Source organism: Osmerus eperlanus, chromosome 24, assembly GCF_963692335.1.
Source record: "Osmerus eperlanus chromosome 24, fOsmEpe2.1, whole genome shotgun sequence".
NCBI classification, from domain to species: domain Eukaryota; kingdom Metazoa; phylum Chordata; class Actinopteri; order Osmeriformes; family Osmeridae; genus Osmerus; species Osmerus eperlanus.
Window position 1 is genome coordinate 3,252,987 of NC_085041.1, and position 26,130 is coordinate 3,279,116.

The following is a 26,130-nucleotide window of genomic DNA, read 5'->3' on the forward strand; positions in this document are numbered from 1 at the left end:
CGCCGGGCCCCTCGCCAAGTCCTCCCAGGACGTTGGACTGGGTGGGAGGGAGAGAGACAGAGAGAGACAGAGAGAGAGAGAGACAGAGAGAGAGAGAGAGAGAGAGAGACAGAGAGAGAGAGAGAGAGAGAGAGAGAGAGAGACAGAGAGAGAGAGAGAGAGAAAGATAGAGAGGGAGAGAGACAGAGAGAGAGACAGGGAGAGCGACAGAGAGAGAGAGAGAGAGAGAGAGAGAGAGAGAGAGAGAGAGAGAGAGACAGAGAGAGAGACAGAGAGAGAGAGAAAGATAGAGAGGGAGAGAGACAGAGAGAGAGACAGGGAGAGCGACAGAGAGAGAGACAGAGAGAGAGACAGAGAGAGACAGAGAGAGACCAGATGTGTGGGTGTGTCTCGGGGGGGCGACATCTCCGCCTCTCAACAGACCTCTGGGATGTGCTGAGTCGGAAACGGGGGGGAGGGGGGGGGCGAGGTTGATGTTGACACGGCGCGCTGCAGGTTGTTGGTTTCCTGTGTTTGTGGTACTCGGACAGATGGATCTTTGGGGCGGTTCTGTGAGGTCACGTTCACTGTTGCTGGATGTGGATCATAGCCGGTGCTTGTGTGCACTGTTTTTGGCAACACTTTGACTGACCTGATGTTGTTTTCTGTCTCCCTCCCTCCTCCTCCCCCCATCCCTGCCAACGTCCCATCGTCCTCCTCCATCCACCAATGTCCACCTTCTCTCCTGTCCTCCATGACCCCCCCCCCCCTCTCCTCCCAGCATGCCCCCAGGGACGTTCAAGTCCAGCCAGGGGGCGGGGCTGTGCCTGCAGTGCCCGCTCAACAGTCGCTCCACCGTGGAGGCCGCCACCATCTGCGGCTGCCGCAACGGCTATTACCGCGGCGACATGGACCAGCCCGAGGCCGCGTGCACTAGTAAGTCTCTCGACCTATCCTGACCTTTGACCGCGTGATGAACACACGTGCACACACACACACACACATGCACGTGCTAGCACACACGCGCTAGAATAACCCAGCACCTCATACCCAGCCCTACTTTTCGACGCGGATGGACGCTAGGATATGTGAGGGCGTGATAGATGCTGGAAGTAGTCCCGGCTGTCTCTGAGGTGTGAGACCGTCCAGAGGCTGTCTTCCCCCATGACCCAGAAACAGGTAATGTAGGTCGGGGCGTGAATAACACTGTCGGTCCCTAAGCCCTAACCAGACCTCCGAGCCACCACCACCCTCCTCCCTCCCTCCCTCCCTCCCTCCCTCCCTCCCTCCCTCCTCCCTCCCTGGTTCCTCTCCGCTCAGCCCCCTCAGGGACAGGAAGTGGGGCGCTCTATCTAGGTGACCTGGAAAAGGAGAGAGATTCTTGGGGAAAAACAGGCAGGAGAGACCAGCTCATTCATGGATGCTCCTGTGTGGGGTCTCTCTTTGTGAATGAATTGTGGCTTGCAGGAAAACAAACCTGTTGAAACGGTGCTGCGCCGGCCAGATGCCATCCGGACATGTTCTTTGCTCGGGGTGTAGTGTAGTGGTGTGTGTGTGTGTGATTTTGTGTGTGTGTGATTTTGTGTGTTTAAGCGAATGTGTATGAACGAGCAAGTGTTTGCGCGCGAACGTGCGGTCGAGCGCGTGCCTGTGTGCATGCGATCTTGCGTGCGTGCCCCGCGCGCATGTGCACACGTGCAGCAAAGTGCAAGTGAAATGCTGCACTGTGACGTCGGGCCCATTTTGCAGCTCTTTCATGTGGCTGCGCCTCGGCTCGGTGATGAGGCCTGGCGTCCTGCAGAGCCTGGGCCCACGGTGATGTTCTAATCCTCATTACCCCTCCTCTTCCCTGGGGCTGGTACATCCAGAGAGTGGCCTCCTGCTGTGGACCCTGGAGAACAGGCCTTTATCCCCTTCCTCCCCTGCCAGTTCCAGGCCTGGATCCCCTGGTAGTGTGATTAACAGGATGAAGCCTCTCTCTCTGGGGCGTAGAGTTAGCTCTCAGATGCATCGGGAAGACATGCTGGGACTCACACGTGAGAGGGGAGAAAGAGAGGGCGAGGGAGAGGAAGAAGGAGAGGGGGGCAGAGGGGGACACGATTGAAGAGGAAAGAGAGAAAGACGACGACAAGAAAAAAGAGAGATGAGTAAGAGAGAGTGCGGGAGGGGAGCGAGACAAGAGAGAAGATGGCAGGAGAAGGAGAACAGAGGAGACGAGAGAAGAGGAGAGGAGAGAGGAGAGCCGAGGCGAGGAGAAAGAGAGAGACTTCCGCCTCACGCACCCTCTAGCACACCAAGGGTGCCCTGATCTCAGTGGTCCAGTCCCCCTCAAACACCAGACATTCCCCGGGGGGCGTGCGCTCCTCGGAATGGGAATCAGGTCTGAACCGTGAGGCTGGTTCAGACCTGATGCCGAGCTCCCATTGTTCCCACTGCGCTCTCATCTGTCTGTTGTCTCTGACCAGCCGGTCGCTTATCCCGTCAGCGTGGATGTAGAGCAGGTGTGTGTAAATCACCGCCTGCTGGGGTACAAGACTGAATGACTCGCAGTGTTGAACACATTGGATGTTGGGGGAGTTGGGGTGGAGGGTAGAGCGCTCCTCTCCCTGCTGCGTGAGGCTGGGAGCGATGGGGACTGTGGGAGTTGGGGACTGTGTTGACTGTTTGTCAGTAATCACCTTCATTAGAGATGAGTATTGTGTGGAGTTGAGAGTGAGAGTATGTTTGCATCACACGCTCATACATATAGACAGACACAGACACAGATCGACAGACACAGACTGACAGACAGATACAGGAGTCAGGTGGCTGAGCGGTTAGGGAAGCGGGCTTGTAATCAGAAGGTCGCCAGTTCGATTCCCGGCCGTGCCAGATGACGTTGTGTCCTTGGGCAAGGCACTTCACCCTACTTGCCTCGGGGAATGTCCCTGTACTTACTGTAAGTCGCTCTGGATAAGAGCGTCTGCTAAATGACTAAATGTAAATGTAAATACAGACTGTCACATAAAGGCACACACACACACTCAAGGTCATGATCATGAAACAGAATGAGGCCTGACAGATGGATTGGAGATGAGATGTTCTCTCAGGGTTTTCCAGAAGGACAAGGTTGAATATCAAAGTTTTCTTCGCGTATCTTGCCTGAATGTGACAGCTGGACTTTCATCGCTTTACACGGGTAAAAAACAACTGAACCAGTCCTGTAGAACGCAAACAGACACACTGAAGCACATTCTGAAGACAACCCAGGCTGACAGGCGGAGAAGAGATTTGCAGGCCAGAATATTTATGCCCTTTGAAAGATTTTCTCAACAGTGAAATTGATAAGGCTTTCATAAAATGTATTCGACAAGACTATCAAAGTAACTAGTGGGACCGGAACTTTCAAACACCCAGTAGTTGAATCGCTAAAAAGGGAAAATCATTTTTACCTTTCCATTCACCATCCTCTCTATTTTCCTTGCTCCGCCTCTCCTTCATTTGTCTTTTCATCCCTCCTTCTATCCCTCCCTCCCACCCTTTGTCCATCATCCCTCCCTCCCTCCCTCCCTCCCTCCCTCCCCTTCCATCCATCCATCCATCCATCCATCCATCCCTCCCTCCCAGGTGTTCCCTCAGGACCCCGCAACGTCATCTCACTGGTCAACGAGACGTCCGTCATCCTGGAGTGGAACCCGCCCCGCGAGACCGGCGCCCGCGGCGACCTTACCTACGACATCCTGTGCAGGAAGTGCCGCGGCGGCGGCGGCGACCGGCGGGGGCCGTGCTCGCCGTGCGACGACAACGTGGACTTTGTGCCGCGGCGTCTGGGCCTGACGGAGGCGCGCGTGGTCATCAGCAACCTGTGGGCGCACACGCCATACGCCTTCGACGTCCAGGCCCTGAACGGCGTGAGCAAGAAGAGCCCGTACCCCCCCCAGCACGTCACCATCAACATCACCACCAACCAAGCCGGTCGGTCGCAGTGCTGTGCACGCACACACGTGAATCCGGGCACAAACACACACACACACACACACACAGAGAGAACCACGCGAATACTCGCAGAACCGTACGCACACACACGGAACCGCACAAATGCACACACGCAGATGGGAACACACGTACGCTCTCGCACGCACACATAGAGGGCCCATGAATACACACACGGGCAGACCGAAATACACACACACTCTCCCGCACTGTTTTCACATAAGCATCCAGCCAGCACATGATAAACACCGTCTTAGGAGTGTCTGGCTCCATGAAGAGTCAGTAACAGTAATAGATGGGCTGGTCTCTCCTCTCTGCACTGTCAGTCAGGGCCTGGTCTAGTGTGGCTGTGTGTGTGTGTGTGTGCGCATTGATGTGTGTACGTGTGTGTGTGTACGTGTGTGTTTGTGTGTGTGAGGAGGAAGTATCTGATTGGTTTTTGGGAGTTCTTGCACCGTGGGCCTGTTCCTCAGACAGCTATAACTCAGACCAGGCGTGAGGACCAGTGATGCGTGGCTGATTTATTTTCCGGGTGAAACTGACAGTGCTTTTCTCCCTGCTCTCATATTTGGCTCCTAATTCACCCTGGCAAGCAGCAACAGCAGTGTACGGCTGTCATTGTTAAATGACCGCACACACAAAGTCCACACACACCTACTCACGTACGCACACCTACACACAGTCACACAGCCACACACTCAAACAAACAGGTCGGCGTTGATTCCATTTCAGTTCAATCAATTCACTTAAAATGCTAACTTTGAAGACTTGTGAAAAGTTTCGTGTAATTTCTGTTTCGCAAACTATTTGAAATAATTTGTTGTGTCAGATGATTCAATTGATGTAACGCTCACGGAACTGACCCCCCACCCCACACACACGCACTCACAAACACACGCACACACAAACACACACACGCAAGCCCAAACACACGCTCGCACAAACACACGCACACCCACACACTACAAACGGCAGGCTGATATTGCTTCCGTCCCTCAGGGTAATATTCAATATTAACTCGAGCCTTTGATGTTTCATCCCACCTGTTCTCATCAAAACACAGTTTTCTTCACCGCTGCTTTTAGAATAAATAGGGCCCAGACTAAACCTGGGCCGAGAACTGAGGAGAGGAGGGGAGAGGAGGACAGGAGAGAGTGTGGTACGTGTTGAAGAAGTGTGTGTGTGAGGTTGCCTCCTGGCCAGGGCTGGTTAGAGAGCAGCCAGACCAGGGCTGGTTAGAGAGCAGCCAGACCAGGGCTGGTTAGAGAGCAGCCAGACCAGGGCTGGTTAGAGAGCAGCCAGACCAGGGCTGGTTAGAGAGCAGCCAGACCAGGGCTGGTTAGAGAGCAGACAGACCAGGGCTGGTTAGAGAGCAGCCAGACCAGGGCTGGTTAGAGAGCAGCCAGACCAGGGCTGGTTAGAGAGCAGCCAGACCAGGGCTGGTTAGAGAGCAGACAGACCAGGGCTGGTTAGAGAGCAGCCAGATCAGGGCTGGGGTACTGAAGCGTGTAGAAGAGATGGGCAGGAGGTTCCTCTGCCTGAGCCCAGACTCGGCCAGCAGGTGTGTGTGTGTGCCTGCATTAATGTGCGCGTGCATCGGGGTGTGTGTGCGTGCGTTAACGTGTGTGTGCATGTGATAGTGTGTGTGCTTCTGTGTGTGGGTGCGTGCTTCAGTATGTGTGTGTATCTTATATGTGGAGATGAATAGCCCTGGCTGGAGATAGCCTGAAGGGTTATGGGCTCTGAGATAGAAAAGAAATTGAAGGGACTTAGTTTCATTCATAAAAACATGTTCTGCGTCTGCTGTGGCATGTTGCTCTCTTTTCTGGAGAGGGGAACTCAACCATGTATCTCACAGACCATGTGGAGCACGCCCCCTAGGGCTACAGAAAACATATATGCTACACTATTGGATAGTTCTACTTTGTACCACAGATATAGTACTGTACATCTCAAAAGTAACTTTGATGTTCTTATTATATCAATTTTGATTCAAATTCCACTTATTTTTGGGGGGGTTCTCTATCGAAAGATGCTCCAAATGTTTTTAATTTATTGATGGATTGATCGATTCATGGATTGACAGATTGATTGATTGACTGATTCATGGATGGATGATTCCCATTGGTTGATCGATGTGTTCCCTCCTCCGCCAGCTCCTTCCACGGTTCCCATCATGCACCAGGTGAGCTCCACGAGCCGGAGCTTCACGTTGTCATGGCCACAGCCCGAGCAGCCTAACGGCATCATCCTGGAGTACGAGCTGCGCTACTACGAGAAGGTACGCCCAGAAATGGTGTCATCACTGACACTCAACCAGCATTCACCCACACACACATCCTCAACCATAGCACCTCTCAAAAACACACCACACACACATCCAGGTCTGAGTATCTGTCAAGAGGCGGTGGTGTCTGGATACAGTTACCTTGAAGAAAATCTGGACGCCACCAGACCCTGGCTTCACCAAAAATCGGACCCACCTTTATATGGTGGTACTCAGTTTGAGTGTGATTCTCATCATAGAGTCATTGGCGTGGTTGCTGTGGTGAGGTCGGCCTGAGGTGGCCTTTCTAAGCGGCCTGATTGTCCTGCTAATTTTGTTTAAGTATCTTCTGCCTCAGACCGGCACACACCGCTAGGTTGCTAGGATACCACAAGGCTCGCCCCATATCTCTTCTCCTCCCTTCTCTCTTCTCCTTCTCTTTCCTCTCACCCCGTCCCCATCCCCTCCCTTCCCTCCAATCCTCTCCTCTTCTCCCTCCAGTAAACTTGATTCCAATGCTGAGGATCATTGTAAACAGTCATTCTCCCTGAGGTTTAGTGAGGGGCTCACTCTCGCAGGCTCTCTCTCTCTCTCTCGGTCTCTCTCTCATCTCTCTCTCTCTCCTCTCTCTCTCTCTCTGTCTCTCTCTCTCTCTCTCTCTCTCTCTCTCTCTCTCTCTCCTCTCTCTCTCTCTAAGTTCATTTCAGTTCAAAGGGCTTTATTGGCATGAAAACAACAATTGTTCATATTGCCAAGCAACGGTAGAATTACAGAAATATTAATCAATGTAAATCATGGCCTTATATATACTTATATTTCACACACTCACATACAGAGACACACACGGCAGTTTAACATATACATACGTGTAGCTACACCACACAGGTGTACAACTTGTATCCATGTTATTATTATTCAAGTTGGTATATTATTAATGTTGCCAAAAATCGGTATAAATAAATACATAAATAAGTAAATAGATACACACACACATATGTATATATACATATATATGTATACACACATGTATACACACCCACACGTATATATACACACGCATATACCCATACATACACATACATACGCACATACAGGTTATATAATGATATAACCTCTCTCTCTCTCTCTCTTCTCTCTCTCTCTCTCTCTCTCTCTCTCTCTCTCTCTCTCTCTCTCTCTCTCTCTTCTCTCTCTCTCTCTCTCTCTCCTCTCTCTCTCTGTCTCTCTCTCTCTCTCTCTCTCTCTGTCTCTCTCTCTCTCTCTCTCTCTCTCTCTCTCTCTGTCTCTCTCTCTCTCTCTCTCTCTCTCTCTCTCTGTCTCTCTCACTCTTTCTCTCTTCTGCTCCTGGTGGGTCCTCTGTGCTGTCACAGACTTCATCTACATCTCCACCTCTTTTCCCCCATTCCTCTCTTACCCTTTTTTCACTGATGAATGCTGTCCTCTCTCTCTCTCTCTCACACACACACACACACACACACACACACACACACACACACACACACCAGACACACATCCTTTCTGTGTTAATGCCAGTCCCCAGCTGAACCCTCCCTGGACAGTTTGGCCCCTCAGGAGGGCTTTAGAGACAGGGAATGGCTGGGTTGCTCTGATTGGCTAATGAATACTGAGATAGGTCAACTCCATCCTACAAAAGGTTTTTCATCCCCTCCTTTCCTCTCCTCCTCTCCTCTCCTCCAGCCCATCCTCTCTATGGTACAATATATCCTACAGTAAGCAATCAGGACGTCTAGACAGACTGACCGAGTCCTGCTGGCAGTGTGCATGTGAGCACTAGCCCCTACTTCCTCCTAGGCTCCAGCTCAGGTTATGGACGCCTCCCAGGAACTTGGTGCACATTCTGTCCAGCAGAACCCCACTCTCCAGGACAGGTGACTGGTCACAGGCTGGCGGGGGGGGGGGGGGGAGGGGGGGGGCATGCTGGGAGAGAATCTCTGCCTGCTCGGCGTCTTCTCTCTGTGATCCACTGGGATGGTCTCATTCCCCCGTTCCCCCCTTTCCCCCTCCCCCGAGCATGAGGAAGGGCGAGGATGGATGTTGGGGGCTGGGAGGTATGGGGGGGGGGGGGTATGGAGCCGAAGGCTGAAGGATGGGGGGTAGGGCTGGGAGGATGGGTTGGCGGGGGGCTTCCGGAGGAGTCACAGAGGAGAGGGGGAGGATCACGGGGCACTTCTGCAGGGGAGAGATAAGTAGCTTTGGGTAGAGCAGGAGAGCTTCTCTCTCTCTCTCTCTCTCTCTCTCTCTCTCTACCGAGTCTCCCATATCTAATTCTGTTCTGTGGGACTCGTTATCTAGAGCTCGATAGGGTTCAGGGTGAGAAGGCAGACGTGTTTAGGGCTAAAGCTTGCTGCATTTCCCTCCGGTGGCCTGTCCCAGATAGCAGAGGTCTGGTTTACCCGTTCGGCTGAAGAGGTATGCTTTCGTTGAGGAGCCTCGTAGAGGATCGCGTCCGGAAACGAGCCGTCACTGTCCTACTTTTAATACCGTTGGAGGGTTATCCACAAATATCTGAAATCAATCGAGGGAATCAGCGGACGAAAGCTGGTTCATATGGGAGCCTAATCTTATCTGTACTCTCTGGCATTCAAATGTTCTTCATCTCCCTCTCCCCCGCCTCTCTCGCACCCCCCCTCCAGGACTCCAGTGAGGGGAACTCGTCGGTGGTGCGTAGCCAGCCCAGCACGGTGCGTCTGGAGGCCCTCAGGCCGGGGACCATGTACGTGGTGCAGGTGCGGGCCAGGACCGTGGCTGGCTTCGGCAAATACAGCAGCAAGATGTACTTCCAGACCCTCACAGATGGTACACCGGAGCCGGGCGTGGTGTGTGCGTGTGCGTGTGTTTGGATGAGAGTGTGTGCGTGTGTTTGGATGAGAGTGTGTGCGTGTTTGGATTAGAGTGTGTGTGTGTGTGCGTTGAACTGCAATGAATTTTAACAACCGCAAATCCTCCTGTTTCATCTTTCTCCCTGTGGTGTGTGTGTGTGGTGTGTGTTGTGTGTGTGTGTGTGTTCAGATGAGTACAAGTCAGAGCTGAGAGAACAGCTTCCTCTGATTGCTGGCTCTGCAGCTGCGGGAGCTGTCTTCCTCGTTTCCCTGGTGGCTATCTCGATCATCTGCAGCAGGTAACACACACACACACACACACACACGGGCGCACATACAAACCCCACACACACGCGACACGCCCACCGACACATCCACCCTGTCACACAAACGCATCATGCGTACGGCGATCTCCGCTGATCAGTATGTGTGTGGACGTTGTAGTTCCAATGAGTCATCAGGGCCAATGTGTGTTCTCTGGCTGTGCTGCAGGAAAAGAGCTTACATGAAGGAGACCGTGTACAGCGACAAACTGCAGCACTACAGCGCAGGCAGAGGTAAGCTGTAATGGACGCACACACTCTTTCGCAGACAGACGCACGCACCCAGGAAGATGCAGCACGCGTGGAAGGATGCACACGCAGACAGAGACACACACACACACAGAGACACACACACACACAGAGACACACACACACACACACAAGGACACAGAAAAGGCACGCGCACAAGCTCAGAGAAAAGCACACAGGCGCTCGCACACACCGAGTACAACAAAGACGCCCCACAGAACCTGTTTTCCACCCGCCACCCCCCTCCGCCCGGCCTTTTCCCAACACCCCTGCCAGGCTGACATTTGATCAATATCAGTGCAGCTTGCTGCTCTCTTCACATCTCCCAGCCCTGTGTAAGGGGCTAGGACCAGGACCAGGACCAGTCCTGTTCTGTACTGTACCAGCCCTGTGTGAGGGGCTAGGACCAGGCCCAGTCCTGTACTGTACCAGCCCTGTGTAAGGGGCTAGGACCAGGACCAGGCCCAGTCCTGCACTGTACCAGCCCTGTGTGAGGGGCTAGGACCAGGACCAGGACCAGTCCTGTACTGTATCAGCCCTGTGTGAGGGACCAGGACCAGTCCTGTCCTGCACTGTACCAGCCCTGTGTGAGGGACCAGGACCAGTCCTGTCCTGCACTGTACCAGCCCTGTGTGAGGGACCAGGCCCAGTCCTGCACTGTACCAGCCCTGTGTGAGGGACTAGGACCAGTCCTGTCCTGCACTGTATCAGCCCTGTGTGAGGGACTAGGACCAGTCCTGTACTGTACCAGCCCTGTGTGAGGGCCCAGGCCCAGTCCTGAACTGTACCAGCCCCACTGGGAAGCCAAAGAGACCCCAGAGAAGATTCTAGGCTGGTTCTGTACTAGCAGAGTTGATGACATTTCGTTATTAGCATCCACGCACATCTCTACCAGATAGGAGAGGAGATTGGTTGGGATTAGAATGAGATTACGTTCCCAGCCATGTCTGTTCTCTGAGTTTATTACTGTACTAGCGGCCGTAGCGAAGGGTTAAAAACACACCCAGCGCAGCTTAAGTGATCGATAGAGGATAACAGGCAGCCAATCGTCTGCCTGCGTCTCGGCCGCGACCTCACACTCATCAATCTGTTGCCATGGAGCCAGGATACACACCAATTAAGCCCCCCCTTGCCCCCTGGGGGGGAGGGCCCACAGATAGAGAAGGCTGCTAGTACGGATTGTGGTCTCACTATCACCAGTCGGTCCTCTCATAGAGCTCGATACAGTAAACTCTACATTCATCTACTATGCTCCCTCATGGAGCTAATACAATTCTGCTATGCTCTCTTATAGAGTTATTGCTAATAACTGTCTCAAACACTGCTACTGTGTTTGAGACAGTGGAAACGAACACTGTGTGTTTGTGTGATGTCGCTGCCCCTATCTGTCCTTCACCTGCATACAGCATCCTCACGCCACTGGGATAATCAGCTGCAACAGCTTGCAGCTCGATCAAAACGTTAAAATTCAATGTCACACTCGTAAACTTGAACAGGCTCTATCTGGCTCTGCGTGCGGACTAAGTACGCTTGGGCAGATGCTGTGGTAACGCAGGGTTATTGTCAGCGCTGCCTGCCAGGCAGCTCAATATGGGATGGAAAGCAACATTTCCCGTCTACCATTGCATCGGGCTAAATCCCCTATGTTTATAAGCGTTTGTGCGAGTCTGGGTGATGTTGTTGTGTGTGAGCGTGTGAATGTGTGTGTCCATGTTTGTCTACATGCGTGAGTGCGGTACATGTGTGCGTGTGTGGGTGTGTGTGTGTGTGTTTGTGTTTGTATGTGAGTGCGTGTCGAATCCCACCAGCAGCGTCAGCTCAGAGTAACGAGGACTTGAGATGAACAGATCTGGATCACTCACACAGGCACACACGGGGGATCACTTAACACGCACACACACACACACCATACAGTTAGTCTACACATAGCATTTACATAACTCTGCTTCCTGCAGAGCGTACGGACATCACACATCCAGCGTTCTGCGTACGGCCGTTCCTGCTGCTGTTTTAATCATCTTTTATTTAACGTGTCCTCAATTGCATCTTGCTGCTCCTTCTTTTGCTGAACGACGGTTCGGTTTCATTTAGTTTTGTTTGTGTTCTTCTCGAAAAAGGATCAGCTTGAACTTTTCATCTGCCCCCCAGAGCTAACCCTCAGACCGGACCTGTCCAACTGCCCCTCCCCCATGGGATGCCCCACCCACTTTTCGGGGTCGCCGGGGGTCAAGATCTACATCGACCCGTTCACCTACGAGGACCCCAACGAGGCGGTCCGCGAGTTCGCCAAGGAGATCGACGTGTCCTTCGTCAAGATCGAGGAGGTCATCGGAGCAGGTACGCGCCAGAGGTGGAGGAGGGGAAGAGAGGAGGGAGAGGAGGTGGAGGAGGGGATGAGAGGAGGGAGAGGAGGAGGAGGTGGAGGAGGGGAAGAGAGGAGGGAGATGAGGAGGAGGTGGAGGAGGGGAAGAGAGGAGGGAGATGAGGAGGAGGTGGAGGAGGGGAAGAGAGGAGGGAGATGAGGAGGAGGTGGAGGAGGAGGGGAAGAGAGGAGGGAGAGGAGGAGGAGGAGGGGAAGAGAGAAGGGAGAGGAGGAGGAAGGAGGGGTGGGAGAAATAGGAGGCGGGGGGAGGCAGGAGAGGAGGATGGTAGGAAGGAGGTGGAGCAGGAAGAGGAGAGGTTGTGGGACAGAGCTGTAGAAGCGGAGTGAGGAGAGATGGCGGAGGAACAGGGGGATGGAGGGGGTGATGTGAGGGAGAGGTTAAGGGGGGATGGTGAAGGGTAGAGGAAAGAAGAGAGAAACAGGAAGGGAGACTGAAAGAAGAGAGAGAAGGAAGGGAAAAGGTGTCATGTTAGACTCTCCTCAATGCAGCATGGACCTGCCTTTCACAGTAGAGAGTGCGGAGGCGGGCGGGCGGGGAGGGGCGGGGGGGCGCGAGGGATGGCAGGATGAAAGGATGGGGGGGGGCAGGGAAGGGCTGGAGGTGGTGCGGGAGAGGCGAGGTTGAGGAGGTGTCATTTGAGTCATTTGATCTCCACTTCTCCGGATCGAAAATTCCCTATTTTACCCCCCTCTCTCCTCTCTCTCTCTCTCTCTCTCTCTCTCTCTCTCTCTCTCTCTCTTCATCGTTTTCATTTTGCCGTTCAAGTCCCGTAAGTCCCATTTCTTGCTCCCTCCGTCTCTCTTTGTCTCCTTTTTCTTTCTCTCTCTAGTCTGCTCTCTTCCTCTCCTGTTTAGCTATTTGCGTCCTGTGAGCAGTACGCTGCTGTGTTGTGGAGGACAGTTTTAGCCGTGATCTCAGAGAGTTAAAAGGCTGATATGTCATCCAACCTCCATCCACTCATCCATTATTCACACAGATTTTATCTGCCAATGGGACTTTTATATCTTTTTTTCTTGACGTGATGACATATTCATGCCTTCAGCAGAGAGTCTCCCCCACCCCCATCCCCCCACAATCCCAGCGTCCCTGTCCTCCTGTCCCCCTGTCCCCACCCCCACCGCCCGCACTCCTGAGTCCCATCAGGGGAGAGTTTGGTGTGGCCTTGAAAATAGAAGCATGTCAAACAGCCTTGATCAGAGTATCTGTTAGTTGGCTGTGACCTGACAGGGGAGTTCTACTGTAATTGCTTGGTGGGCGGCGTGGTCTGGATGATTTACTCCGAGGAACCAGATTCGTCCCGCGTGGAGGAAATCGGTGGCATTAACGGAGAACTTACAGTCCGAGGAGGTTTATTACCTGTGACCTATCCAAGCAATGGCATATTAGAGTTATCATTTAGGGTTAGCAGTGCTTCAGTGCTCGTTTGGATGCGGTCAAGCTTGAGGTTTAAAAGCCTTTTGTTTTCCGTGAGGTAAATAGCGTGTCTGTTCTTCCTCTAGGTGAGTTTGGGGAGGTGTACAAAGGGCGTCTGAAACCAGCTGGGAAGAGGGAGATGTCGGTGGCCATCAAGACCCTGAAGTCGGGCTACTCTGAGAGACAGAGGCGGGACTTCCTGTCGGAGGCGTCGATCATGGGCCAGTTCGACCACCCCAACATCATCCGTCTGGAGGGCGTGGTCACCAAGAGCCGCCCGGTCATGATCATCACCGAGTTTATGGAGAACGGGGCGCTGGACTCTTTCCTCAGGGTGAGACATAGCTTCATCATCATCACCATCATCACCATCACCTTCATCATCACCACCATCACCTTCATCATCATCATCATCACTTTCATCATCACCACCATCACCTTCATCATCATCATCACCTTCATCATCATCACCTTCATATCATCACCATCACCTTCATCATCACCTTCATCATCACCACCATCACCTTCATCATCATCATCATCAGCTTCATCATCATCACCTTCATATCATCACCATCACCATCATCATCACCATCATCATCACCTTCATATCATCACCATCACCATCATCATCACCATCATAACCATCATGAACATCATCATCCTCCCAGTCATCAGCTCCATCACCATTACCCTCAGCACCATCATCATCATCAACATTGCCGTCTTCATAACATCACCATTCTTATTGCCATCATCTGCAACAGCGATGACCAGATAGTCTTCTTGGTCTAATGTGCTTGGTGTTTGATCCTGACAGCCAGGAGCTGAATTCGGGCTACTCTGACCTACATCTCACTCCTCCATCTCATCTTCACACAAGTGGCTGGTTTTGGGGCCCCGTCATGTGGCTTCAGTCAATCATAACGATCAATGAGCCTGATCCCTTTATAGCTAATTTGACGGCGTCCTCGTAAACAATGAGTCATGGTTATTGAGATGAGTTGGCACAGGAGATCATTGCAGCAACGTTTTACAGCGAGCTGGATGATCAAAGGTGTTTTAATACTGTGGTTCTCCAGTGTTGGATCTAGGGAGCATGTGTGTGTGTGTGTTTTGTGTAAACACATGTACGGTTTGATCAATTATACATTATGTCAAGTAGAAGTGCTCCGCAGAGAGGGGCTCACTGCAGCTGGTCGTTCATCTCCACACTGACTGGCCTGGTTCCAATTCTCCTCCTGCACCTTTCTGTCCACTGGTGGAAGCAGAGCGTGGGGAATCCAATCAGTTCTGAACGTGGCCCAGTTTTCTCACCTGCTCCACCTGTCGGCCCCGTAACTTTGATCCTGCCACACTCTCTCGGCCCAAACAGCGGGGCTTTGAAAACGGCTTCTTTGATGTTCCGAACTCCCAGCATGCACCTCTTCCCGGTCGCTGCTCTTGACTCGCTCGGCGATCTCTAATCCTGGAGGGGTTTTTGTGTCCTGGTGATGAGGGCAAAGACAAACGTGTGCAACACACACAAACATGTGTACACAAACACATACACACACACACACGTATACACAAAACACATACACACGCACACCAAGCCTGGTTGAGCACAGACCCCGCAGTGAATGGCTTCAACCCCGCAGTGTAAGATTCGGACAAACAGGTATGTGTGTGGAGGCGTATGCCTGCGATGTGTTTCCTGCTCTGTGACATCACATCCTCCTCTGCTCCTCCCCCTCTGCAGCAGAATGACGGGCAGTTTGCGGTCATCCAGCTGGTGAGCATGCTGCGTGGCATCGCCTCAGGCATGAAGTACCTGGCAGAGATGAACTACGTCCACCGTGACCTGGCCGCACGGAACATTCTGGTCAACAGCAACCTGGTGTGTAAGGTGTCCGACTTCGGCCTGTCTCGCTATCTCCAGGACGACACGTCAGACCCCACCTACACCAGCTCGCTGGTGAGTGTGGCACGTCACACACACACAAACACACATGCACATGGACCTTTTCTCTCTCTCTCTCTCTCTCTCTCTCTCTCTCTCTCTCTCTCTCTCTCTCTCTCTCTCTCTCTCTCTCTCTCTCTCTCTCTCTCTCTCTCTCTCTCTCTCTCTCTCTCTCTCTCTCTCTCTCTCTCTCTCTCTCTGTCTCTCTGTCTCCAACACACAAACATACAGTACAGTCACACACATATATTCATACATACTGTACACTAGTACACACTCATACAAACACGCATAAATCTCTGGGTACAGGAAGGAAGGAGGTGTGATGCCAACAAGATCGATTGACTAAAATAATCGATTGAAGATAAAACCAAATTTGAGGAGAATGTCCCTTTAATATCCCGAGGATTCGTCGGCTGGCCCTGCGAATGATTCAGAGTTGACAGCAGGGAGCAGGCGGGGAGGAGAACGGAGATTGAATCATTTCTCACCTCATATCAAGCTTGCCCCATGGTCTCTAAAGAGTGAACTTCGACCAGTTTAGAAGGTTGTCTGAGAAGCGAAAGAGAAAGAGAGAGAGAAAGAGAGAGAGAGAGTGAGAGGAGAGGAGAGGAGAGAGAGAGAGGCAGAGAGAGGGAACGTGGAGGGAGAGCTCGAGAGAGAAACAGGAGATGATTTGTAGACTTTGGAGACACAGAGAGAGGAGAGAGAGAGATGAGAGAGAGAGAGAGAGAGAGAGAGAGAGAGAGAGAGAGAGAGAGAGAGAGAGAGAGAGAGAGAAGAGAGAGATGAGAGAGAGAGAGAGAGATGAGAGAGAGAGAGGAGAGAGAGAGAGAGAGAGAGAGGGGAGAGAGAGAGAGAGAGAGGAAGGGGTCCTCTTGAAAGCAGATGGAGGGTACTGTGTCTGCGAATGTCAGACAGATGACTCTCTGTAGGCAGAGGAGCAGCATCCATATTGTCTACCTGTGCCGGCCAGACAAAGCCAGTCGTGACATTATACACCCTGTAAGGTTTTCCCCCTCGCTGAGTAAGTGCTATTCTCTTCAGCTCATGAGATCATAAACCAAATTATGCCGTGCTGCCTCCATCGCACTCTCTGTCTCCCCGCCGCCACATTAATAGTCTAATTTATCCTCTCCGATTGGGAGGAAAAAACAAAGTCATTTACTCAGACTTCGCATTACTATTTATGATGTGCCTCCGCAGATGTACGAGCTTACGTCGGCTGTGTAAATGTGTATCACATTCTGGAGATGGTGTGTGTACTGTGCGGGAGAGGGGGGGAAGAGAGAGGGGGAGGGAGAGAGGTAGGGAAGGGAAGGGGGAAGAGAGAGGGGGAGGGAGAGAGGTAGGGAAGGGAAGGGGGAAGAGAGAGAGAAAGAGGAAGAACATTCACTGGAGAGACCAAATTAATCTGTGGGAGACAGCAGCGAGGAAGAAGAGTGTTTCTGAGGATGAACATGAGAGAGGGGCACACCCAGTGGATAGGGTGGAGGAGCTCATTTCACGTACTCAGATGCATTATTTATCCGTTCGTGGTCAATTAGTTGAGGACGCCAGTCTCTCAGTCACAACCGGCAAGAAGACGCTGCTCTGCGACGCAGCACAGTCACAGTCTCCTTACGCCGTGATCCATAGACTGGGTCTGTCTCCTCCGGAAGCTGAACACATTCCAAGCTCAGTCTGTGATGTCCTCTCTGCTCTCCCTCTCTCCTCTCTCCCTCTCTCCCTCTCTCCTCTCTCCCTCTCTCCTCTCTCCCTCTCTTCTCTCTCCCTCTCTCCCCTCTCTCCTCTCTCCCTCTCTTCTCTCTCCCTCTCTTCTCTCTCCCTCTCTCCCCTCTCTCCTCTCTCCCTCTCTTCTCTCTCCCTCTCTTCTCTCTCCCTCTCTCCCTCTCTCCTATCTCCCTCTCTTCTCTCTCCCTCTCTCCCCTCTCTCCTCTCTCCGTCTCTTCTCTCTCCTCTCTCTCTCTTCTCTCTCCCTGTCTCCCATCTCTCCCCTCTCTCCTCTCTGCCCTCTCCCCTCTCTCCTCTCTCCCTCTCTCCCTTCTCCCCTCTCTCCCTCTCTTCTCTCTCCCTCTCTCCCTCTCTCCCTCTCTCCTCTCTTATCTTTCCTCTCTCCTCTCTCCCTCTCTTCTCTCTCCCTCTGTCCTCTCTCCCTCTCTCCCTTCTCCCCTCTCTCCCTCTCTTCTCTCTCCCCTCTCTCCTCTCTCCCTCTCTCCTCTCTCCTCTCTTCTCTTTCCTCTCTCCCTCTCTTCTCTCTCCTCTCTCCCTCTCTCCCTCTCTTCTCTCTCCTCTCTTCTCTCTTCTCTCTCCTCTCTCCCTTTCCTCTCTCCCTCTCTTCTCTCTGCCTCTCTTCTCTCTACCTCTCTTCTCTCTCCCTCCAAGTCTCTCCACTCTCTTTGGAGTTCACAATGTTTGTTGACTGAAAAACCTACTGTAATTCTGTCGACACTATTCTATTGTGTCCCGGGGGAAATTTCTGTAGTCCCAGTCCTTATTAGAGAGCGAAAACTTGTTTCATTACACTTTGCTGCTGCTGTGTGTGTGTGTGTGTGTGTGTGTGACGGGTCTGCGTGCATCTGTGTGTGTGTGGGAGCGGGAGAGAATATCCAAGGCTTTCTTTCTCCACATCCACAGTTTGAGTGTGAATCACAAGAAGTCTTTTTCTTCCTCACAGTTGGCATTTCAACTGTAAGAGTGTCACGGCCACAGCCGTGCACCCCCAGTTTCAGTTTTTTGTCCTGCCCTAGTGTTTCCCTGTCATTGTCTTCACCTGTCTCGTTAGCGTCATTGTGTCCACCTGTGTGTCGTTTGGGTGTATATTTAGGTTCCTGTTTTGTGTCCAGTCTTTGTCTTGTCCTTACCATAGTTGTCCGTGTGAGTACCCTATCTGTTCCCAATTTTGAGAATAAAACCCTTGTTTCTGCCATGCCTGCCGACTCCCCTGCGTTTGGGTCCGACCCCACCTCACGTGACAAAGAGCTTTATTAAAACCCGGTGGTCGGACGTTTCTCCCTGTGGTGCTGATAATGTAAACGACACAACACTGCTCACTACAGAACCCCGCCAGCCAAACCATTAGAACTGCATTAACTCTGCAGAAACACAAGTGGTTGCTGGGAGGTAATTGTATCATATTCATGTATTCTATTGTATCATATTCTATCTGAGAAGAAGACGTTCTGTCTATGGCTTGGATGAGATAGGAGTTTGTTGCAGTGCCCACACTGGTATGAAAAGGGGAAATATAGATCCTCTTTTGTGGTTCGGTTAGTCCCCTTAACACACCATTTCATTTTGATATGCTGGGAAGAGTTTCGGTTTCTCTTGGTCAGCCAAGCTGAATTATCTGTGTGTGTGTGTATGCGTGTGTGTGTGGGGGGGGGGTTCCCAGGGAGGAAAGATCCCTGTGAGATGGACTGCCCCGGAGGCTATCGCGTACAGGAAGTTCACCTCATCCAGCGACGCTTGGAGCTACGGCATCGTCATGTGGGAAGTGATGTCGTTTGGCGAGAGACCCTACTGGGACATGAGCAATCAGGACGTGAGTGTCTCGCAACTTCCTGTCTTCTGGACAGTGCCATTTTCAACTCTGTCATTAGGATAAACACACACACTGTAACACACGCACACGCACTTCAGCAATCAAATCCTCTTCCCCCTCAGTTGCTACGGGAAACCATGTTTTTCCTCCCTTTGTGATGGAGTGATTGATATCTGTCTATCAAGACCCTCCCCACCCCCATCCCTCTCTCACCCCTCCTCCCTCCCCACCCCCTCCCTCTTTCACCCCTCCTCCCTCCCTCCCCACCCCCATCCCTCTCCCACCCCTCCTCCCTCCCCACTCCACCGGCCCCTCCCCCGCCCTTTAATCAGAAGGATATCGTGGATCTATGCGAAATCCCCGACGGGGCCTGTCTTCCCTTTTAGTTAGTCATCATCTGGGAGCGTCTCGGCTCCCCGACCTGAGAATGCGCTGACTCCAGCTGCCGCTGCCGTAGAGACGCTGGGCACAGCCCGCTCACCAGAGTCTTGCCGCCTCATTAACGAAACATGAGTCTGTACATTGTGCGATGTGTAGCGCTGCTGTTTTGACTGACAGTTGCGATTGCGGGGGATTAGGAGCAGGGGCCCGGGGTCACACAGAGTGCACGGTGCAGGCTGATGCGGAGCGGCAAACAGTTCACGCCGGGCTCTTTGTGCGTGCTGTGGTGTGGGAGATTGCTTTAGCGGGAGCTTCCTGTTGCCCTCTTTTTAGACCGCTGTCTTTGACACTTTTATTATCGTCTGCTCTGTTCTTTTTTCCCCCTTCTTGCTTCCCTCCTCTCCTCCCGTTTCCTCTGCTTGCGTCTCCTCCCCTTGGCTCTGCTCGTCTCCCGCTGTCTTCCTCTCCGCTCTTCTCTTCTCCTCTCCTCTCCTCTCCTCTCCGCTCCGCTCCGCTCCCCTCCCCTCCTCTCCTCTCCTCTCCTCTCCTCTCCCCTCCTCTCCTCTCCGCTCCCCTCCTCTCCTCTCCTCTCCCCTCCTCTCCTCTCCTCTCCTCTCCTCTCCCCACCCCTCCCCTCCTCACCTCTCCTCACCCCTCCACACCCCTCCCCTCCTCACCACTCCCCACCCCTCCCCTCCCCTCCCCACCTCTCCTCTCCCCTCCCCTCCCCTCCTCTCCTCTCCTCTCCTCTCCTCTCCTCTCCCCTCCCCCCCCTCCCCTCCTCTCCTCTCCTCTCCCCTCCTCTCCTCTCCTCTCCCCTCCTCTCCTCTCCTCTCCCCTCCCCTCCTCTCCTCTCCTCTCCTCTCCCCTCCCCTCCCCTCCCCTCCCCTCCCCTCCTCTCCCCTCCTCTCCTCTCCTCTCCTCTCCCCTCCTCTCCTCTCCCCTCCTCTCCTCTCCTCTCCTCTCCTCTCCCCTCCCCTCCTCTCCCCTCCCCTCCTCTCCTCTCCTCTCCCCTCCTCTCCCCTCCTCTCCTCTCCTCTCCCCTCCTCTCCCCTCCTCTCCTCTCCCCTCCCCTCCCCTCCCCTCCCCTCCTCTCCTCTCCTCTCCCCTCCTCTCCCCTCCCCTCCCCTCCTCTCCTCTCCCCTCCTCTCCCCTCCCCTCCCCTCCCCTCCTCCTCTCCCCTCCTCTCCTCTCCCCTCCTCTCCCCTCCCCTCCTCTCCTCTCCCCTCCCCTCCCCTCCTCTCCTCTCCTCTCCTCCTCTCCTCTCCTCTCCTCTCCCCTCCTCTCCTCTCCCCTCCTCTCCCCTCCCCTCCCCTCCTCTTCTCTCCCCTCCTCTCCCCTCCCCTCCCCTCCTCTCCTCTCCCCTCCTCTCCCCTCCCCTCCTCTCCTCTCCTCTCCTCTCCTCTCCCCTCCTCTCCCCTCCCCTCCTCTCCTCTCCCCTCCTCTCCCCTCCCCTCCCCTCCCCTCCTCTCCTCTCCCCTCCTCTCCCCTCCCCTCCCCTCCTCTCCTCTCCTCTCCTCTCCCCTCCCCTCCTCTCCTCTCCTCTTTTCTCCCCTCCCCTCCTCTCCCCTCCCCTCCTCTCCCCTCCCCTCCCCTCCTCTCCTCTCCCCTCCTCTCCCCTCCCCTCCTCTCCTCTCCCCTCCCCTCCCCTCCTCTCCTCTCCTCTCCCCTCCCCTCCTCTCCCCTCCCCTCCTCTCCTCTCCCCTCCTCTCCCCTCCTCTCCCCTCCTCTCCTCTCCTCTCCCCTCCTCTCCCCTCCTCTCCCCTCCCCTCCTCTCCCCTCCCCTCCCCTCCCCTCCTCTCCTCTCCTCTCCCCTCCCCTCCCCTCCCCTCCTCTCCTCTCCTCTCCTCTCCCCTCCTCTCCTCTCCCCTCCTCTCCTCTCCCCTCCTCTCCTCTCCCCTCCTCTCCTCTCCTCTCCCCTCCCCTCCTCTCCCCTCCCCTCCTCTCCTCTCCCCTCCCCTCCCCTCCTCTCTCTCCCCTCCCCTCCTCTCCTCTCCCCTCCTCTCCCTCCCCTCCTCTCCTCTCCTCTCCTCTCCCCTCCCCTCCTCTCCTCTCCTCTCCTCTCCTCTCCCCTCCCCTCCCCTCCTCTCCCCTCCTCTCCCCTCCCCTCCCCTCCTCTCCCCTCCCCTCCCCTCCTCTCCTCTCCCCTCCTCTCCCCTCCCCTCCTCTCCTCTCCCCTCCCCTCCCCTCCCCTCCCCTCCTCTCCTCTCCTCTCCCCTCCTCTCCCCTCCTCTCCTCTCCCCTCCCCTCCCCTCCCCTCCCCTCCTCTTCTCTCCCCTCCTCTCCCCTCCCCTCCTCTCCTCTCCCCTCCTCTCCCCTCCCCTCCCCTCCTCTCCTCTCCCCTCCCCTCCTCTCCTCTCCTCTCCCCTCCTCTCCTCTCCCCTCCTCTCCTCTCCTCTCCTCTCCCCTCCCCTCCTCTCCTCTCCTCTCCCCTCCTCTCCTCTCCTCTCCTCTCCTCTCCCCTCCTCTCCCCTCCCCTCCTCTCCTCTCCCCTCCCCTCCCCTCCTCTCCTCTCCTCTCCTCTCCTCTCCTCTCCCCTCCTCTCCTCTCCCCTCCCCTCCCCTCCCCTCCTCTCCTCTCCTCTCCCCTCCCCTCCTCTCCCCTCCCCTCCTCTCCTCTCCTCTCCCCTCCTCTCCTCTCCTCTCCTCTCCCCTCCCCTCCTCTCCTCTCCTCTCCCTGTTCCAGGTAATTAATGCCATAGAGCAGGACTACAGGCTCCCCGCCCCGATGGACTGCCCCACAGTGCTGCACCAGCTCATGCTGGACTGTTGGCAGAAGGAGAGGAACGCCCGGCCCAAGTTCCCCGACATCGTCAACACCCTGGACAAGATGATTCGCAATCCCACCTGCCTCAAAGCTGTGGCCACCATCACTACCGTGTGGGTTCTCTCTCTTTTGTCTCTCTCTCTCTCTCTCTCTCTCTCTCTCACACATACACACACACACGCTCATGCCGAGCCCGTGCTGACCGCTCTTTTTCCTTCCTATCTCCCCTCCTCCGCTCCCTCCTCCCCTCCATCCTCCCTTCCCTCCAGGCCTTCCCAGCCCCTGTTGGACCCCTCCGTCCCAGACTTCAGCAGTGTAACCTCAGTGGAGGAGTGGCTGAGGGCCATCAAGATGAGCCAGTATCGAGACTCCTTCCTGGGGTCAGGGTTCACCTCCCTGCCCCTGGTCACCCAGATTACTCCAGAGTAAGTCCCACTACAACCCAGCCCACTGCCATGTAACATTGCTTTCTATCTGGTCCGAGTCTAAATTGACACTATGTGCATGCTTGTGTGTGTATGTGCTCCATCAGAGACCTGCAGAACCTGCAGAGGATAGGCGTGTCCTTGGCCGGCCATCAGAAGAAGATTTTAACCAGTGTCCAGTCCATGAGAGGTCAGACGCTCCAGTCGCCCACTCCTAGCATCTGACCACAGGGGGCCAGGGGGCCAGGTGAAAGAAGGAGCAGCAAAGTCTTGACTGACCTGAGTGATCTGTGTGTGTAGAGGCCAAAACAGTCCTCCACAGACCTGCCAATGCATCATGAGACCCCCCCCCCTCACACACACACACACACACACACACACACACACACACACACACACCCTTGTAGAATAAAAACTCGGGGGAAACCGCAACGTGAACTTCCAAACCCACCCGTGGATCAGTGAATGCCGGCGAGGAGAACCTCAGAGGCTGGTGTCTAGAAGCTACGGCGGGATCTAAGGAATCAACCCCCCCCCAACCCCCCCTGCCTGCGCTGTTGTTCCTTCTGCTTCAGCTGAGCTATGAACGCAGCCCACTGGTTTACTGCCTTCCACGCTGCGACCCCCAGCCAGGGCTGCTGGCTTCCAGCGTAGAGGGCCACCTGCTGAGCGACCCTTGATGTTTACCGACAGATGCAGACTGCCCAGGACACGTCTCGCAAAATAGCAGGAAAGAAGTGAAGAAACGAAGAGAGGAAATGAAAGGGGAGAAGGGTAGAAGGAGTGGGAAAGATGGGAGTAAAAGTGAAGCGATGAGGAGAAAAGCCTGCTTTGAAGGTTAACAGTTGGATCGGATGAGGTCCATCTCCAAACGACAACAAACAAACTATATTTATTAATGAAACATCTGGACAAGCAGATGAACGACTGAATATTTATATGAATCTTCACATTGAAGAATTATGTAGATGATGTAAATAGATGTTATTTTTCTGTGTGTGTTCGTGGGCACACCACAGAATTCTTAATCTGTGGGTTCTTGAAAGTACTGTAGTTCAACATTTCGGTAGAATCATCTGGAAATTCCGTCCAGTTGAGGGTAGAAGGGTCCCAGAGTCTGACCAATGGGACTTCAAAGCATTGTACAGACACTGATTATATTTAAATATGTACATCTCTTTTTTTATGTTTCCACTCGTCACATTTCTAGACACGTTTTCTTTGTGAGTGAAGATTTCAAGTGTTATGCATTGACTAGTGTTTGACCCAGCGAAGGGGGGAGGGGAAAGGAGGACTGTACAGAAAGTGAAAGCTTTAGGACTCAGCTCCCTGATGGACATTAAGGTCCTGAATGAATCAGTCTTCACCCCACTACTCTTTTAACAACATTTTGATATGAAAGGAACATCACATGAAACTTCCCTACACACCTCCTCCAAAAGCAAGTAATCCCAGATTACAAGGCATTCTAAAAAGATAAATAATAATAAATAATCCCTTTTCACATCTTAACCCTTGTGTTCTCTTCGGGTCATTCTGACCCATCAGTCATTGTTACCCACCGTCGTATTGTGACAACTTTACCGCATACAAAAACAAAGTGAAGCATTTTCTTTTAACCGTCGGGCTGTCTCAGACCCCCCACATTGCAAAGGTTAAAAGAAAATTATTTTAATTTGTTTTTGTATTGGGTAAAATTGGGTAAACACAACGATGGTTCGTTATGAACCTTTGGGTCATGTGACCCGAAGGCAGCACGAGGGTTAACAACATTTTGATATGAAAGGAACATCACATGAAACTTCCCTACACACCTCCTCCAAAAGCAAGTAATCCCAGATTACAAGGCATTCTAAAAAGATAAATAATAATAAATAATCCCTTTTCACATCTTAACCCTTGTGTTCTCTTCGGGTCATTCTGACCCATCAGTCATTGTTACCCACCGTCGTATTGTGACAACTTTACCGCATACAAAAACAAAGTGAAGCATTTTCTTTTAACCGTCGGGCTGTCTCAGACCCTCCACATTGCGAAGGTTAAAAGAAAATGATTTTTATTTGTTTTTGTATTGGGTAAAATTGGGTAAACACAACGATGGTTCGTTATGAACCTTTGGGTCATGTGACCCGAAGGCAGCACAAGGGTTAATGAAACGATAAATGGGAATCTTTGTTGAGTATGGGGCAAAAGTGAACCCACGTGTTACAGACTTAGTGAGAATATTTGAGTGTTTCAGAAAATGTGTGGACATTTCAGACAACCGTGTTTCACCAGCCACCAGTAAATTGCACCAGCCATATACTCCGTTAAAGCACTTGCTTTGTACAGATGCATTGTTAATATGAGGCAGCAGCTATCAGCAACTCTCTTCTAAAGTGGATTATGTGCATCAAAAAGAATCTAGATCATTTGCAATCAGACCGTGTGCATGTCCTTGAGAGAGAGATAGAAAGAGTGAGAAAGAAAGAGAGAGAGAAAGAGAGAAAAAAAGCTTTTAATTTTCTACATCAGACACATCTGCACATTCAGTTGGATTTAGGATTTATTAATAACGTTGCGGCCTTATTAAAAAAAAAATCCTCTCCAAACGCCAATTCCATATCTGTTAGACAGGACTAAGCTACATATTCTCCTCTTCAGTGACTCTGTAATAGACAGGTGGAATTGGGAAAGTTTGTTGTTATTTTGAAATTCTGACAAGGAGAGAAGAGAACTTTGGTGGAGAGACTCCCGCAAAATGTGAAGCCAGCCAACATAATGAGATTCCAAGTCCTCAGTCATCTCAGCATTTAACCCTTGTGTTATCTTCGGGTCATTCTGACCCATCAGTCATTGTGACCCACCGTCGTATTGCGACAACTTTACCGCATACAAAAACAAAGTGAAGCATTTTCTTTTAACCGTTGGGCTGTCTCAGACCCCCCACATTGCGAAGGTTAAAAGAAAATTATTTGTATTTGTTTTTGTATTGGGTAAAATTGGGTAAACACAACGATGGTTCGTTATGAACCTTTGGGTCATGTGACCCGAAGGCAGCACGAGGGTTAAAGTGACTCCTATTTCACTCTACTGTTCAGTCTAAGTACTCAGCTCTACACAGACCATACTCTGAAAAGGACCGTGTTTTTTTGCGGTCTTTAGGTTTAATTTATTACATTACATTTACATTTAGTCATTTAGCAGACGCTCTTATCCAGAGCGACTTACAGTAAGTACAGGGACATTCTCCCTGAGGCAAGTAGGGTGAAGTGCCTTGCACTTACTAGCCCGCTTCCCTCACCACTCAGCCACTCAGCCACCTGACACAATTTATATGGCATGGTAGTCTCCACTTCTCTCTGGCCAAGCCAGTGTAAGAGCATTGTTGTGTTGTTCCCATTGACAATGACAATGTTTGTGATTCCCCTATTGTAAATATACGCTGACACTAATAATAGGGATTTTTCTATCTGTGCGTGTGTGTGGGTCTGTGTGTGCGTGCGTATGTGTGTGTGCACTGTGTGTGTGTGTGTGTGTGTGTGTCCGTGTGCACCCCTTGTATACATTTAAAGATTTGTTCATTGTGATGAGTGTGTCAGTTTGTGTGTAACTTTCTGAGACAAAAACATTGTATTAAAATGCACTCAATAAAGACAAATCAAGC

General features: G+C 52.6%; 1 protein-coding gene across 1 annotated transcript in view; it reads left to right on the plus strand.

The window, feature by feature from the left end:
* Positions 1-24,066, plus strand: part of LOC134010824 (ephrin type-B receptor 1-like) — a 39,280-nt gene extending 15,214 nt beyond the window's left edge. Inside the window, exons 3-15 of the mRNA XM_062450107.1 lie at positions 761-915; positions 3,586-3,933; positions 6,108-6,232; positions 8,872-9,034; positions 9,248-9,356; positions 9,550-9,614; positions 11,778-11,966; positions 13,513-13,760; positions 15,168-15,383; positions 18,763-18,912; positions 21,979-22,172; positions 22,329-22,484; positions 22,592-24,066. Coding sequence (XP_062306091.1) covers positions 761-915; positions 3,586-3,933; positions 6,108-6,232; positions 8,872-9,034; positions 9,248-9,356; positions 9,550-9,614; positions 11,778-11,966; positions 13,513-13,760; positions 15,168-15,383; positions 18,763-18,912; positions 21,979-22,172; positions 22,329-22,484; positions 22,592-22,709 — 2,236 coding nt within the window. The 3' untranslated portion in view covers positions 22,710-24,066. The remainder of the gene's footprint in view (positions 1-760; positions 916-3,585; positions 3,934-6,107; positions 6,233-8,871; positions 9,035-9,247; positions 9,357-9,549; positions 9,615-11,777; positions 11,967-13,512; positions 13,761-15,167; positions 15,384-18,762; positions 18,913-21,978; positions 22,173-22,328; positions 22,485-22,591) is intronic.
* The last annotated feature ends 2,064 nt before the right edge of the window (positions 24,067-26,130 follow it).